Consider the following 16,304-nt stretch of genomic DNA (forward strand, 5'->3'; position numbering starts at 1 on the left):
ACTAAAACTGAAACTCCTCTCCTCTGCTTGTGTTTTGCATTTGGAACATATTTCTTTTCAGGTGGGTGGGGGGAGTAGAACTCCTTAGCATCAGAGTGTGTTAATAATAATATGGTCATTTTGATGATGATGTGTGAGTGGTATTTTGCTTATATATATATATCTTGGAAAGTGAGGATTGGGACTTGAAGTGCTGTGTTCGACATCTTCTTCCTCGCCTGGGGATGGTAGGTGCTGTGTCCAGAAAGGCTTTGGCATCAACTGAAATCCCCCAATGCATCCAACCTTTGGACTGAACATACCTTCCCCTTGCCATGACCGTACATGTAAGTCCTTGACTTACAACAGTTTGCTTAGTGACTGTTTGAAGTTAAAACGGCACTTGTGACCATTTCCCACACTGAAGCATCCCTGTCATCAAATGGTCAAAATTCAGCCGCTTGGCAACTGACTCGTACTTACAATGGTTGCAGTGTCCCAAAGTCACGTGGTCCCCTTTTTGCGACCTTCTGACAAACAAAGCCAATGGGGAAGCCAGATTCACTTAACAACCATAACCTATCAATTGCAGTGATTCACTTAACAACTCTGGCAAAAAAGGTCATAAAGTGGGGCAAAACCAGGGGTGGGATTCTACTGGTTTGGACTGGTTCAGGCAAACCGGATGTTAAATTTTCACCTGGTTCGCCGATCCGGTATTTCACCCGACTGTCTGGCCCCGCCCACCCTGCCCCTCCCCTCCCAGGAATCTCCACGTAGCACATTTTCGATGCAGGTAAGTGCAGTGTCCATGCGAAGGCTCTGGGAGGAGGGAAAACAGGCCTGTTTCCGGCTTCTGGAGGGGGCTCCAGAGCCCAGGGGAGGCCATTTTTACCCTCCCAGAGGCCCGAGGGAAGCCTCCGGACCCTTGGGAAGGCAAAAAAATGGCCCTCCCAGAAGTTCCGGTAGGCCACACCCACCATGGCCACGCCCACCCAGCAACCAGGCAGCAAACCGGTTGCTGGGATTTTTGAATCCCGCCCCTGGGCAAAACTCAACAAATATCTCACCTAGCGATAGAAACTTTGGGCTCAATTGAGGTCATAAGTTGAGGACTACCTGTATTTGAGTTTTCACTGACATGCCTCTGCTTGACAACTTTAACTTTTTATCATTTGGTTTTCACCTGAAAGAACTGTGCACAAACTAAGTTAGGAAAGCTTTTCTGAAATATGTTTTTAAGACCAGAGCGATTGAATAGAATTAATTGGCTATGAGTAGATAGAGATGGGAGAAAGAAATTGGAGTGTTTGGGTGGGATATAGAATCAAAAGCAGAGTACAGGTAGTCCTTAACTTGCAACCGTTCGTTTAGTGACTGTTTGAAATTAAAGTGGCACTGGAAAAAAAAAGTGAACGTTTTTGACACGTGCGGTGTCCCAATGGCCACATCTATTATATGCCTAAAGACGGAATCTTGCCAGACTAAAGCGGCTATTTGAATAACTATAAATACAAGTAGTCCCCAGCTTACAATCATCTGTTTAATGATTGTTCAAAGTTACAGCAGCATTGGAAAAAGTGATATATGACCGGGTTTCATGCTTATGTTGCAGCATCCCCAATGGTCACATGATCGAAACTCAGACACTTGCAACCAAGCCGACAATTTATTTGTAATTCAGCACACAGAGTTTTTTTTTTGCTGCAAGTTGTGAATAGCAAGAATCTTTTTCTATACAGATTTAGAGTCAATCGTTTCTCGGTAAAAAGAGACAATTTTAACCACTTGGATCCTTGTCGGAATGGACAACTCGCCACAGCCAACTAACCACGACCAACTCGCTGCAGGACAATTGAACAATTCAGTTTAATTATTGAAAATACATTTTCAAAATGATTTTAATTTTTGTCATTCTATCCCCCCCATGAAGTCAAACACAACCCTGATGCTGCTCTCAATGAAATCGAGTTGGACAGCCCTGTTGTAGAGTCCCCGGCACGGATTTTCTATTTCATTCTCCATGCTTGAAGCGCTAACTGTGGAGGGAATGCTGCCGCCGTATGATGCTGAGCGTTTGTGCAGAGTGTGAGGTGTGAAGAATTGCCAGGCGAGGTTGCAAATCTTTCTCACATTTTGGTGTGCCTTCCCAGGGTAAGGAAGCTTAGTGTGAACAAACGATGTTGACACCGATTGGGAGCGTTCTCGGGGGCGAAGTGAAGAAATTGTCTGTACAGGGAGGGAGTTCAAACATCGCCCTGGAGACTGGGGTTGCTGTGAAGGCTCTTCCCCAAGGGAATAAACTTCACTGTTTCATAATTTGCATTGTTTTCCGCTCAGCGATTCTGATGTTAAGAGTCCTTTATCTTCAGCCCTGCTGGCTTTTCTCTGCATCCCACTTTGTCAGCTGGAAAAGTCAAGATTGACCCAGTGAAAGCCAGCGCTGAACGCTCAGCCCTGAACGTAACAGATTCTGCAGGATCCAATCTGGGTCAGTCACCGGGATCAGAGGCCTAAATCAGTGGTGGGATTCAAAAAAATTTACTACCTGTTCTTTGGGCGTGGCTTGGTGGGCGTGGCAGGGGAAGGATACTATAAATCCCGGTTCCTTCCCCACCTCACTAACCTGCTTTCCAGCTCTGTTCTCCTGGACAGGGCAACCAAAGGAGACCCAGCCGATCAGCTGGGACTCAATGGGAGGCAGAGAAGAGATGGGGTTGGCGGGGCCAGTCAGAGGTGGGATTGGCCGGTTCTCTGAACAACTCAAAATTTCCACTATCGGTTCTCCAGAACTGGTCAGAATTGGCTGAATGCCACCTCTGGTTCCATTCCAATCCAATCAAGGAGAAAAGCAACCTGGAATTGAGGAGAAACTTCCTGAGGACAATTAACCAGTGGAACAGCTTGCCACCAGAAATCGTAGCCGCTCCATCACTGGAGGTTTTTTAAGAAGAGACCGGGCAGGCACTCGTCTTGAAATGGGATAGGTTCTCCTGCTCGAGCAGGGGGGGGGGGCTGGACTAGAAGACCTCTGAGGTCCCTTCCAGATCATTCTATTCTAAATTATAGAAAGAAAAAGTGGTCTCAAAGGCTTGGAAGGAACGGAGAGTGCTGTGATGCAAAGAGCATGAGGCCAGCGGTGGGAGGAACACATTTAATCTGCCCGCCAGTCAGCCTTCAGGATGAGGCCGGTCCAGAGTCAGCAGTAACATTCAGACAAACATCCCAGAGCTTAACAATGCAAAGCAGCTATTATGGGATGCCTTGCGCAAGGGCTTCCTTTTTGCAATGCTTTCGCTGACATCAGTGGGTTAGTGTGGCGCTCGGAGGGGGTGCAGACACAGCAAGGTGGGGAGGGGAGGGTGGCGGGTGCTTCCTGCCCCCCCCCCCCTCCCCAGGGGCAGCTCCTCATGTCAGGCTTAGCTGCCGATTCAGCTGCAACCCAGGCGGGGCCAAGCCGGAATCGTCCTTTCTTCCTTTCATGTCAAACTTACAACTGGGGTTTATTTTTAGTAGCAGGAAAAAAAGAAAAAAAGAGAGATAACAGGAGCCAGGGAACGGTTGTGACTAAAAATAGAAAAAGGCAGTCCCTGTTGGAGTTTGGGAAATATGAGCAGCGGGCTGGACTAGAAGACCTCCAAGGTCCCTTCCAGCTCATTCTGTTCTAAATTCTAAATTATGGATTGTGGAACAGTGGGGAGGCTGGCATTGCCACCCAGCTCGGTGGTCCCCCCTCCCTCCCTGAAAAGTCAGTACGGGTATTTGTGCACAATACTGGAAAAATGAAGATATACCGCGAGATGAAGAGATAGTCAGGAAGAGGAGTGGGCTGCTGGGGGTCCGCAAGGGTTCAGGAGAGCCCCTATCTAAGATTCTGTGCAGTTCAGAGAACCCCCAAATCCCACTCTTGGCTGGCCCACCTACCCCTCCCCTCCCAGGAGTCTCCACATGCCCGTTTTGGATGCAGGTAAGTGCAGGGTGCGAGCAGAGACTCAGGGAGGGCAAAAAAATGGGCCTCCCAGAAGTTCGGGAAGGCCAGAAATGGGCCCGTTTCTGGCCTCCAGAGATTCTCCAGAGCCCACGGAGGCCATTTTCGGCTTCCCGGGGGCTCGAGAAAAGCCTCCGGAGCCCGGGAAGGGCCAAAACGTCCCCCCTCCCACCATGGTGCAGGAGGCCGACTAGGCCACTCCCACCCTGGCCACGCCCACCCAGCATCCGGGCAGAGAACTCTTTGCGGAAATTTTTTGAAGCCCAACCCTGGTCAGGAAAGATATTAGATTGTGCAGAAATGGATAGATTGACCTTGAAAATTAAACTGAAAGAAGATGTAGACTATTATCAAACATGGGATTTATTTTACCAATGGTTTGGAAAAAGAGGTGGTGGAGATTAAGAATGCAAATTTGTATTGTTAAGCAAACTAAATACCCAGACAACACAATGTTTATGAAGCGCCAAGAAATGTATTTAATAGAAAATCATTTATGACGGTTGCAGGATCTCGGGATCATGCGATCCCCTTTTGCGACCTTCTGCCAAGGAAAGTCGAGGGGAGAGGCCGGATTCGCTTAACAACGGCGCTACTCAATGAAGCGCTGCAGTGATTCGCTGAACAATTTTCTTTTTATTAATAAAATTATTATTAATAAAATAATTTTTAATAAAAGATACAATGGTTTCTCTTATTTTTTCTTATATGTATCCATGTATTCATAACTATGTTTTTACTTATACCTATTATCTTGTAAGCAATTGACAAACCAAATAAATAAAAATAAAATAAACAATTGTGGCAGGGAAGGTTGTAACATGGGGCAAAACTCCCTTCATACTTGTCTCACTTAGCGACGTAAATTTTGGGTTCGATTGTAGTCGTACGTTGAGGACTACCTGTACAGCTGGAGATTATTTTTAGCAGCAAAAAAAGAGAGAGAAGGTAACAGGAGCCAGGAAACGGTTGTGGATAAAAAGGCAGTCGCCGCTGGAGTTTGGGAAATTGCAGCGGTTCCCTTGCTGAACTCCTCAGTTCGTTTGTCCCCACACATATGCTGATGCTCCCCTTGATAACATATGGTGTATTTTCTGTGCATTTGTATTTATATTCAATGTGTCCATAAACGTTTTGTACACTTGTATATGTTCATGTATGTGCAGCCACACTTATCTTTGTGTGTTCGTGTACGTACATTTTGTTGTGTTTTCCATTGACATATTCATAGATGCCTTGCATATTTGCATACATATATTTATATTTTATTGTTGTTATGCACTTCTGGTTGGATGCTAACTGCATTTCGTTGCCTGTATCCATGGCAATGACAATAAAGTTGAATCTAATCTAATCTAATCTAATCTAAATTACAGATTGTGAGACAGTGGGGAGGCTGGCATTGCAACCCTGCCCAGGCCCTCCATTGCCAGGTCAGAGATATGGTGGGAAGATATTTTGGCCAGCAGGAATGACCCACCTTCAGGGGTGGGATGCTACCAGTTCAGACCGGTTCTATAGAACCGGTAGCTCTGAGGAGCAGCAGATACCGGACCGGTTTGGTGCAACGACCTTTTGGTTTGTTTGTTTGGCCCAGCTTGCCTGCCCGGGCTCTTGGCTGTTTTTTTTTCCCCTATTTTTTACTACTTTTACTATTTTTACTATTTATTTTTAAATGCTGGAGGTTGGGTGGATATGATATGAAAAGCAGGTTGAGTAGCACGAGTGAGTCCCTCTAGATGTGGCAAAAATAGACTTAACTGGGCATCCAGCACCCTGTAAGCTTCCGCTTCCTCTATACTCTTGATGTGCCTGAATGCATTCCCAGTAATACTATTAGTAATAATACTATGGCTAAATTTGCAGATGATACAACAGTGGTGGGACTCATCTCCGAGTGGGATGAGTCTGCCTACTGAGATGAGGTGGATCAATGGTTGCTTTTGTGGTGTGGAGACAATAACTTGGTCCTCAACACCAATAAGACCAAGGAGCTTATAGTGGACTAGAGAAGGAACAGACCAAACATCCAGCCCTTGCTTATCAATGGAGACGGAGTGGAGCAAGTGGCCGGTTTTAAGTTTCTGGGTGTTACCCTAAAAGAGGACCTGACCTGGGGGGCCCACATTGCAGCCCTGGTCAAAAGGGCCCAGCAGAGATTATACGACCTGAGACTTCTCAGAAAACAACAACTGAATGAAAAACTGCTGGTGACCTTCTCCCGCTGCACCATAGAGAGTATCTTAACTTACTGCACCTCTGTAGGGTTTGCCACTTGCACAGGGGCAGATAGGACAGCACTCCAGAGAGTTAATGTCATTGCCCAGAAGATCATGGGTTGCCCTCTCCTCTCTTTGGAAGAGCTTTGTAGCTCCCGCTGCCTTAAGAAAGTTCAAAACAGCCTCAAAGATCCATCTCATCTTGGGCACCCTTTTTTTTTGAACTATTACCATCTGGCAGACGGTACAGGACAATAAAAACAAGGACAAATAGGCTGAAAAACAGCTTCTATCCCAGGACAGTAGCTCTGTTGAATTCTACTGTATATAGTGCAATATGAATGCAATATCAGGGGTTTTCAATTTAATGTATAAAATGTGAAGGATGTGTGTTTGTGTTTATTTTCATAGTCATGACGTGCGCTGAAGATGGTGTTTGATTTCGTTGTACGAGATGCAGTGACAATAAAGTAAACTAAACTAAACTCAGGGCAGGCACAGTAAAAAGATGCATGCTTTCATTTGTTCCATATACCGATATGTTGGGTAGGGGCAGGGAAATATATTCCCTCCCCTGCAGTACTGCATTCAGCAGCAAAAAAATTGTCTTTTCACATTTGACCTGTCTGCATTCTCTTTATTTGCACCGATTGCAATTCAAAAAAAAAAAAAAAAAATCCAGGATAATCAAACTGGAATGGCTGAACCAGGTAATTAGGCAGGGATGTCAACATGAGGAAACTTGTCGTTCGTGTAGGCTTCTGAGCATGCCAGCTCTTGGGGTTTAATTAACCAGCCGAGTCAAATTAGTAGGCATGTAAGTTCTCCTTCGTTCACCAAGGAGCCGAGATCCCCACTTCTTATTGGCAAGTGCCTAACTTTGATGCACAAACGTTTTGGGCTTCTCTGAGGTGGTGCGAGGAGAGAGAGCGAGGAGCTGGGAGAAGCCAACGGGGAGGAGAGAATTCAACAAAGTCTTTTAAAGCTTTGCTCCTCGGAACCGGTGTCTTCGGAGGCTCCTGAATTCCTGCTTTGCGTTGTTGGCAGAGCGAGGAAAAGAATCGAGAAGGTCCTTCTAAGTTATTCTGGTCAGGTAGAATAAGTTAGAGGCTGGCTTGAATGGTAGGTGTGCAAGTCTTTTTCTCTTCTTTCAAAAAGCAAAAAAAAAACCCCAACAACACCCTTCCGTCTTCTCTTTTGTTCTTGGATTTAGCCGTGGGAGCTTCTCTCTTATGAATTACAGGGCTGAGTTAAACGCTAGACTGTTCCATTCCTCCACACTCGTCCCCGCCACCAATGATTCTCCTGAATGGTTGAGTCGGGAGGGGAGCGCGGGAGGGGGGGGTGAGGGATGGAAGAGGAGGGAGGGGAGGAAGAGAGGGGAGGGGTGGAGGGTGTGTGTGTGGGGGGGCACCCAGACGAGCACGAGAGAGATGTCACCCTCTCTAATCTCTTATCTGTCCTTTTTATATTTCAGCGCCCAGGCAGAAAAAAAAGCCGCTTCTGACTAGAACAATGCTGGAGGGCAGGCGAGGTGGCATGGCAGCCCAAGTCTGAGAACAGGTGAACAGCGGCGAAGCGGAGGGCAGGGCAGAGAAGGTTGGCGCTGCCCTAGACGCTGCCCTAGAGGAAGCCAGCTTTGGGGAGGGAGAGAAGGAAAAGAAAAAAAAAAAGAGGCGTGGAAGAGGCGAACCCTTGGCAGCTTCGGGCGGCTGAGCCATGGCTACCAATTTCAGTGACATCGTCAAGCAAGGCTATGTGAAGATGAAGAGCAGGAAACTTGGGGTAAGTAGCAGCCGGTCTGGCAGCCGGTCTTCTCTCTCTCTCCAGGGGCAGGTCGGAGGGGGTCTCGGGGAGATGCTGGCGAAGGGCAAGGGGAGGGAGGGGGAGAGAGGGAGCCACTGCTTTTGTGCAGAAGAATTTGCACGGGGGGGAAGGAAGGGGGCTGGGAGCAGCCCTTGATTCTCAGAGCCTCCTTCCTAGACAGACCCTCATCTCCCCCGCCCAGTCTGCCAGATGTTGGGGTGGGGGGAGGTGGCTGGAATTGGAGGGGGGAGAGAATCCCTCCTGGCATTGCTGCATAAAAGGCTGAGCATCTCTCCAGGCACACTAGCATCTCTATGGGGGAGAGATGCAGACGGCTGATTGGCACAGCTCCGTTTTTCTTTTCTTTTTTTTCTTTTGTAACGCTTTTAAATGGAGGATCTCTCTGCGTGTGGTTGTATCTGTGTGTCCCTCTGTGTGTGTGTGTGTGTGTGTGTGTATTTTGCCTAGCCTGAATAAATCCACTTGGGCTCTAGGGAATGGTTTTGAATGGCCTGGCGTTGTAGCAATTGCTTTCCTCCCCCCCCCCCCCCCCAAAAATGCTTGACCAGAACAGCTGATGCCAGTGTAGGCAAATCTTTTCGATTGTGTGGCTCAGAGGAAATGGGTAGCAGGCTAATTATTTTATTATCTGTGGCTGTGGGAGGGGTGTCCGTCCCCTCCCCCCCAGATATTTTTGATAAAAGAAATGCCTTTGGGGGGGGGGGGTCTCCGGTTCTAAACTGCTTTCCTGTGCTTTTGAAAAGGGTGGAGCGAGGTTTGTGCAGAAATGCAAAAGATTTAAATAGAAATAGAATAGCGGCTTGTCTCCCTTCCCTGAAGGGAGCAGCATTCTTGAGTTACAGATGTTGCCTTTCTATAAAACCAGAAAAGGTGTCCCTTTGGGTTTGTGGCCACCATTGACTAACACCAGCTGTCCTCTTACAGCAGCTGCCTCTGGGCAAATCCTTCAGGATGCCTGTCCAAAAGCCCAGCAGGATTGCTTCCCCATCTGGGTTCTTGCTAAATGACTCTAGACCCGGACTTGGGAGCCCCTTAGCTGCCCCCGTTCTTAACCATTATTTTCTCCGCCATGAAAAAAAAAAAAAAAGCAATCCACATTTTTTTCCTTTGCAATAAATATTTCATACTGCCTTCAATCTGTTCCCCAGTGTTCAAAATGGTCCAAGGTTTCAAAAAGATAACAGAACCGATAAACCACCTTTGTAAAGGATGCCAAAAACCTGGAGGGTGCAGACGGATTGGGCAACAATAGTTGGGTCGATTAGCATCGTGGGAACTTCTCTTTTTCTGTCCTTGGTTGGGTGCTTTCGAAAGGATCCTTCAGCACTGACTCCAGATCCTGCAGGATTCCCATCCGTTGCATTCACGATCCTTAGCAAACCAGCTCTCTTCCACCTGATTCCTTACAATGCTTGGGATCGTAGGTCCGAGAAGTTCCAGTTGGCATGGTCAAAAGGAATTCTGGGAAATGTAGCCCCAAGCAGTTGGAGGGAACCAGTTTGGGGAAAGTTGACTTAAGTTTCTGGCTTTGATGAAAGGATCCAGAATGAAGGGCCATTTGGAACTGTTTTGTTGGTTGCAGGAAATCTCAAAGCCACAGAAGGCCATAATGGATGGCCTTTCTCTTCCCATCTTACCTCTCTGCTGCAAGACATCCCTGCTCCTGATCTGTATTAAGAAATATAAATTAAATAAATTGGGATTTGTACCTAGAGGCATTGAAGTATGGGATGGATGCGTGTCATTTTGACTGTTTGAAAAATATCTTTCCCAGTTAGAGGGAAGTAAGATTGGGTGTTGTTGGTGGATGGTCATCTTTGGATAGCAAGATGGGCAACATCTTGTGAGGCCCAGATGACGGTCTCAGTTGCTCTCCTGGTTGTTACCTCTTTTGTGGATGGTTGAAAGCCATTGAGATCTGTTCTTCAGGGAGATATCAATATGCTCAGGGTCTCTTTGATTAGGAAGACAGGAAGGTTGCCATCTTCTCAAGGTAGATGAAGGTTGCCATCATCGCAAGATAGATGGCAACCAAAGCTGCTTCCACCAAAGACCACACGTTGGACAAAATGTTTCCTGCATAGATGATGCCGTATCTCTCAAGATACTGAACTCTTGGTGTGTCACCAGAATCACTAAGGTCAGAGGCTCCACAACTCTTTGGAGCCAATTTGGGATTCTGAGAGTATCCTGTGAGCACTCTCACAAAATGGCTGTTTCGGCGAGTGTGACCAAACCCCAAACCTCCCATTTCCCTGAAGACAACCAAAATTATATTTTTACTTTCTAAGAATGCCTCCAAGGTCTGTGAGGAGTTTAGAGACAAGGTGGATATTCATGAAGCTTAGGAGTGCTCATTTTAATTAAAAGAATTGAAACAATCAAATTACATAAGTTACATAAGTTAGAGAGCTTGGTGAGTGTCAAGGACCATGCCAATAATCCCCAGGTACCCTGGTGAGGACCATACAGATGTACCCTTGTTACCCATAATAGCAATCAGTGATTACTTCTGTGCATACCAGGATGTGATCTTAAATTTGGTATCAGGCACTGGGGAAATCAGGAGATTCAGGCTGTTCCAAATGGGTATAAAGATTTATTGCAACTTTAAGGTCTCTACAAGAATCTGAACTCCCAACAGGCCCAAGCAAATTGGTGGGAGATCAGAGTCAATGGCAATTCAAGGTGGGCTGGACTAAGAACTTTTGTGGGTTTGAAGGGACTCGAGACTGATGACGTGTTTGAAGCCTCCCTCGGGCTCAGCTGGTCATTTCCTACAGTTTGTCTCCTATTGTGGGAAGATGGATAGATCTGCCTCTTTCCCTTTCTGCAAAATTTCAAACACAAAATTGTGGATTTTCTACAGCGGTTCATTTGTTCATTCATTCATTCAGCAAATGTATACGGCTGCCCAACTCACACCCAGTGCCATCAAATCGAGTCATTTGGGCAGAAATTTGAGTGGATGTTTGTAGGCATCAAAGCTTGCCTTTGTGAACAATTTTTTTTTTTTTTTTTTGCTGTTGTTGTGATGGTGGTTAAATGCCTTTTTGTATATAATGTATGTACGAATTGTGGTGATCACTTTCATCTGAGGCATGGTTTTTGATACATGCATTTTATCATTGGAAAATTCAGATCAGATATGTGTCATATGTCAGGGTTTTACAAGTTGACATCATGAATGAAAGATCCTTTAATCTAGTTTCTGATTAGTTCAAGTGCAAATATATACCGGTATATTTATTTAGGCTCATAGGCCACTTCCATCATGGATGATTCTAAGCGGCATACAGTAAACCAGAAAAATTAAATTAAGCTGAATTGTATAAATGTGTGCGTGTGTGTGTGTGGGGGGGGCATATGTATATGAATGTACATGTATGAGTATGGGTATATACATACACATGTATGTATGCATGCATGTATATATGTATGTGTCTGTGTGTTTTCTTTTGAGAGCGGGCATTAGAATTTCATTTTTTAACATGTGCTCGCTGTGTTCACACAAAAAAGGTGACAATAAAGGTTATCTTATCTCAAACAATCACTGATTACAGGCTACCCCAAAGAGGAATGTCAGTTTAAAAAAAAACCACAAGATGCCAACAACATCCTTTAAAAGGCTTTTTCACAGAGACAAAGCAGCTCTTCAGAGTGTTAATCTGAACGATGGAAATAGACCACCCTTATGTTGCTTAAAATTGGGATCCAAAGGGTAGGTGCCATGCTAGATTTTATCAAATGTGTAGAGTCTACTTGGAGAAGTTGGCCCTGAAGATAACCAGGTTCAGAGACATGTTAGGGTTTCAAAGAGGATAATCCACATCTTGAACTGTACATTGAAGTCAACTTGGAACAGGCCAGCCCTTAAGAGTGTGGAAAAACGGTCATAAGTCACTTTTTTCAGTGCCGTTGCAACTTTGAATGGTCACTAAATGAATTGTTGTAAGTGGAGGATCACCTGTACTTTCTCATTCTGGTAGATTATAGATACTTTGTAGTATATCCTTTTTTTTTACTTGGGCAACCTAGGTTGAGAACTAATGTGTGAACTGTGCTATTACCATCATCAAGGACCAAGGAATGACAAAATGTAGGCTGGGAACAAAGCAATACTGAAAAGAAGAGAAGGAATGGACCCTCCTTTATTGCTGAGGCCACAAGAAATCTTCTCCATCAGCCAACGTTTCTCCATCTTGAGAACTTCAGGATGTGTGGACTTCAACTCCTAGAATTCTCCAGCCAATAGAGCTTTTGAATTGAAGCCCAAACATTAACAGATTAACAAAGTTGAAAGAGATCTTGTAGGTCATCTAGTCCAATCCCCCGCCCAAGCAGGAGACCCTACACCATTTCTGACAGATGGCAGCCCAGTCTCTTCTTGAAAGCCTCCAGTGATGATGAAGCTCCCACAACTTCTGAAGGCAACTTCTGTTCCATGGGTTGATTCTTCTCACTGTCAGAAAATGTCTCCTTGTTTCCAGGTTAAATCTCTCCTTGATCAGTTTCCATCCATTATTCCTTGTCTGGCCTTCAGGTGCTTTAGAAAATAGATTGACCCCTTCTTCCTCTCTGGGGCAGCCCCTCAAATATTGGAAGACTGCATGTCCCCTCTGGTCCTTCTTTTCACTAGACTAGCCATGTCCAGTTCCTGCAACCGTTCATTGTATGTTTTTGCCTTTCTTCTTAAGGTTAATCTTAAAGTTCTCAAGGTTGAGTAACACTACAGTAAGCCATTGTTGAGGTAAAGCCATACACCTTAATAGCAATCGCACTTAGACTTATATACTACTTCACAGTGCTTTACAGCCCTCTCTAGGTGGTTTATAGAGTCAGCCTATCACCCCCAACAATCTGGGTCCTCATTTTACCAACCTCGGAAGGATGGAAGACTGAGTCAACCTGGAGCCACTCAGAATTGAACTCCTGAAGTGAGCAGTAAGTTAGCTTGTAATAACTGCATTCTAATCACAGTGCCACCATGGCTCTTCCGTGGTCTCCTTGCTGAGGCCAGAGACTGCTTAGATTCTGCAGGCAACCAGTTGATCAGACAGCAGTCCGGCTGGAAGCGCTCGGTCCCACGTGAAGTCAGCAACAATTTCTCCCGTTGTAAGAGTGTGTTGCTGTGGTTGCAAAAATTGCCACCAGCTGCTTTCACAATCTGCCAGTTCCTGCATTCGTGTTTCTGCTTGTGGCCATGGACTGGAAGACAACTGATGGAGAAGAGATTGTCTTACATCTGGTGTGTGCATATGGGGGGGAGGATGAAAATACAACGCAAAGTGGCCTTGAACCAGTTTAAAGATCCCATTTTCAGAAATTTTGGTTATATGCATCATTGTCAGGAGCAAAAAAGATCAGGAGCACATATTAAAGTTCCAGTCAAGCTAATTTATTACTCCTGCCTATACAAGAATCTAGTCAACTGGCGGTCCCCACTAAATTGGCACTAGATTAGAATTAATGGCACTCAAGAGGGTCTGGACTTGGAGCATTTGTGAACATGTGATGATTTTAGGCTGATTCCTCTCTTGACTCCACCTGCAACTATGCCTGTTCTTTTCCCCTAAGTCTCTCCCCAACCCACATCTTATCAAATTCAGGATATTGCTTTCATTATCCTGAATTGAGTCAATAATTTGAGTGGTTGGAAGAGATTTTCGGGACCAGACTTCTTCCTTCAAACAAAGCCAAGGACTCTCTCTCTATATATATATAAAAGCGAAATACCCCTCATGCATCATCACAAAATCTCCAGATTTCAAGCCTACAAGCTTGAAATTTGGCACGTATGTTCCTCTTGGCTTCTAGGGACTCACTAAGAAAGGATTTTTCAAAATGATCATCAGATCATGAGTATTTCCTATATTATTATTATTATTAACACGCTCTGATGCTAAGGAGTTCTACTCCCCCTCCCCACCTGGAAATAAATCTGTTCCAAATGCAAAACACAAGCAGAGGAGAGGAGTTTCAGTTTTAGTTTCAGAGCAGCAACCAGCTTTAATACAGAGCAGTTGAGCTAAGCCACGCCCAGGCTCCTTGCTGTCTCCTTGCTCACACAGCAAATACTGTTTCACTTTCCAAACAGCCCTCAACCCTCTCACATACTGACAGGATGCTAGCTAGATGAATATCGATGGATGCTGGTAGGCAGAGGAAGAATTTCCCCCCTTATTTTCCTCCCCAAAAACTAAGCCCAACCACATAATTTCGTACCGAAGCAGGGCTATAGAGCTAGTGGGTACATAATTTTCCTCTAATGCTTTAATGAAAGTGACTCATAATCCAATAAAACTGACCAGTGGGAGAAAATTTACTGCAAAGGAGAGGAACAGCGTCTTCAGACAGGAGACGGGGAATTCACTGCCACAAGATCACTCTTAGTTCATGATTTATGACCGTAACTGAGAATGCAAGTCATGACAGCCATAAAGCAGGACATCACATGACTGATCAGATTTTAAAAATCTTTTTTTGTTTTTGTTTTTGGCTGCTGAGTGAACCCATTGGCTGCTCTGAGCAGTTTTTGTCAGAAACTGGAAGTAACGGCAATTTTTCCGCCAAAATATAAATGGTACTCACATGACTGCAAGACACTGCAAATAACGGTAAATGCGAGCTGGTTGCCAAATGTCCAAAATGCAGTCATGTGACTAGGGGCACGATCATAAGTACCTTTGTAGGAGGGGGTTCATAGTAACTTTGGAGAGCCACTAAGGCACCAGTCATATAAGGACTACCTTACAGTTATTGGCTACTAGCTAAGATGGTTTTAAAGCAATCACGGAGCTGAAAACTTGATGTTTTCACTAATCATAAAAACAATGTGCTATCCACCAGGTAGGAGACAAACTACATGTTCTGGGAAATAGCAGTTACTGTGAGAGGAATCTTGGAGTCTTCGTGGACAACCAGCTAAATAGGAGCCAGCCGTGTGCAGCTGCAGCCAAAGAAGCCAATGCAATCCTAAGTTGCATTAACAGAGGGATACAATCGAGATCAAGTGAGGTACTATAAAGCCTTAGTAAGACCACACCTATAGTACTGCATCCAGTTTGGGTCACCACATTATAAAAAACAGGTTGAGACTCTAGAAAAAGTGCAGAGAAGAGCAACCAGGATGATGAGGGCACTGGAGGCTAAACCGTATGATGAACGGTTGCAGGAACTGGGCATGGCTAGTCCAGGGAAGAGAAGGACCAGGGGAGACATGATAGCTGTCTTCCAATATGCCACAGAGAGGAGGAGGGGGGTCAAGCTATTTTCCAAAGCACCCGAAGGCCAGACAAGGAACAATGGATGGAAACTGAACAAGGGGAGATTCAACCTAGAAATGAGGAGGAATTTTCTGACAGTGAGAGCAATCAACCGAAGGAACAGAAATTGCCTTCAGAAATTGTGGGAGCTTCATCACTTGAGACTTTCAAGAAGATATTGGACTCCCATCTGCAGAAATGGTGTAGGGCCTCCTGCTTGGGCAGGGTGGACTACATGACCTACAAAGACCCTTCCAAGTCTGATTATCTGTTATCTGCGGAGCAAGAGTGGGCCTTGTGTATGTGTGTCCTCGTCCACACAGTTGTTTGGTGTGGGAAATCAGAAATGAGACAATAGTTGTGCAGGTTAGCTTGGTGCCTCCGTTCTCTGGTGATGGCAGAGATAATTGGGTGACTCGAGAGAGGCTGCTTTGGAGGGACATCCTCTGTGTGCACCTGAATTAAACCAATTGCTGCAGGTCGGTTGATCCACCTGCTCCCCAATCTGCATCCAGCAAGCAAGTTTCCATTACAGCCTCGTTCATGTTCTCTCTCCGGAAACATCCGCTCAAGCACAGCCTAGGGTGCTTTTGTCAAAACACGCAATCCTCTGTGGCTCTAGCTTTAGATTAGAATAACAGAGTTGGAAGGGACCTTGTAGGTCATCTAGTGGTCCAACCTCCTGCCCAAGCAGGAGACCCATCTTCATTCAGGAGAAGGTTCAGACCACAAAGAGGTCTCTTCCAACTCTGGGGTTCTCTAGGTCACTTGATTACTGTACATATCATCTTTTAACAGATTAACAGAGTTGGAAGAGTTGAATTCAGTCCCTGTCATTTTTGTTTCTACGAACCACCAATATGACTTATGACCACATTTGAGCTCAAAATTTGTTAAGAGAGTTGTTAAGTGAATGTTGCCCCATTTTATGACCTTCTTGCCACAATTTCTGACAGATGGCAGTCCAGTCTCTTCTTGAAAGCCTCCAGTGATGAAGCTCCCACAACCTCTGAAGGCAACTTCTGT

General features: G+C 45.3%; 1 protein-coding gene across 2 annotated transcripts in view; it reads left to right on the forward strand.

The window, feature by feature from the left end:
* The window catches only part of DOK4 (docking protein 4), an 86,199-nt gene that overhangs the window by 23,097 nt on the left and 46,798 nt on the right, over positions 1 to 16,304 (forward strand). For both annotated transcript variants that reach the window (XM_087971752.1, XM_026680132.2), the window contains one exon: positions 7,664 to 7,971. In XM_087971752.1, coding sequence (XP_087827878.1) covers positions 7,906 to 7,971 — 66 coding nt within the window. In that variant the 5' untranslated portion in view covers positions 7,664 to 7,905. Of the gene's footprint in view, positions 1 to 7,663; positions 7,972 to 16,304 lie in introns of those variants that run through there.

Source organism: Notechis scutatus, chromosome 9 (genome assembly GCF_049901735.1).
Source record: "Notechis scutatus isolate UNSWTSFEM ecotype Mainland chromosome 9, rNotScu1.2, whole genome shotgun sequence".
Taxonomy (NCBI): domain Eukaryota; kingdom Metazoa; phylum Chordata; class Lepidosauria; order Squamata; family Elapidae; genus Notechis; species Notechis scutatus.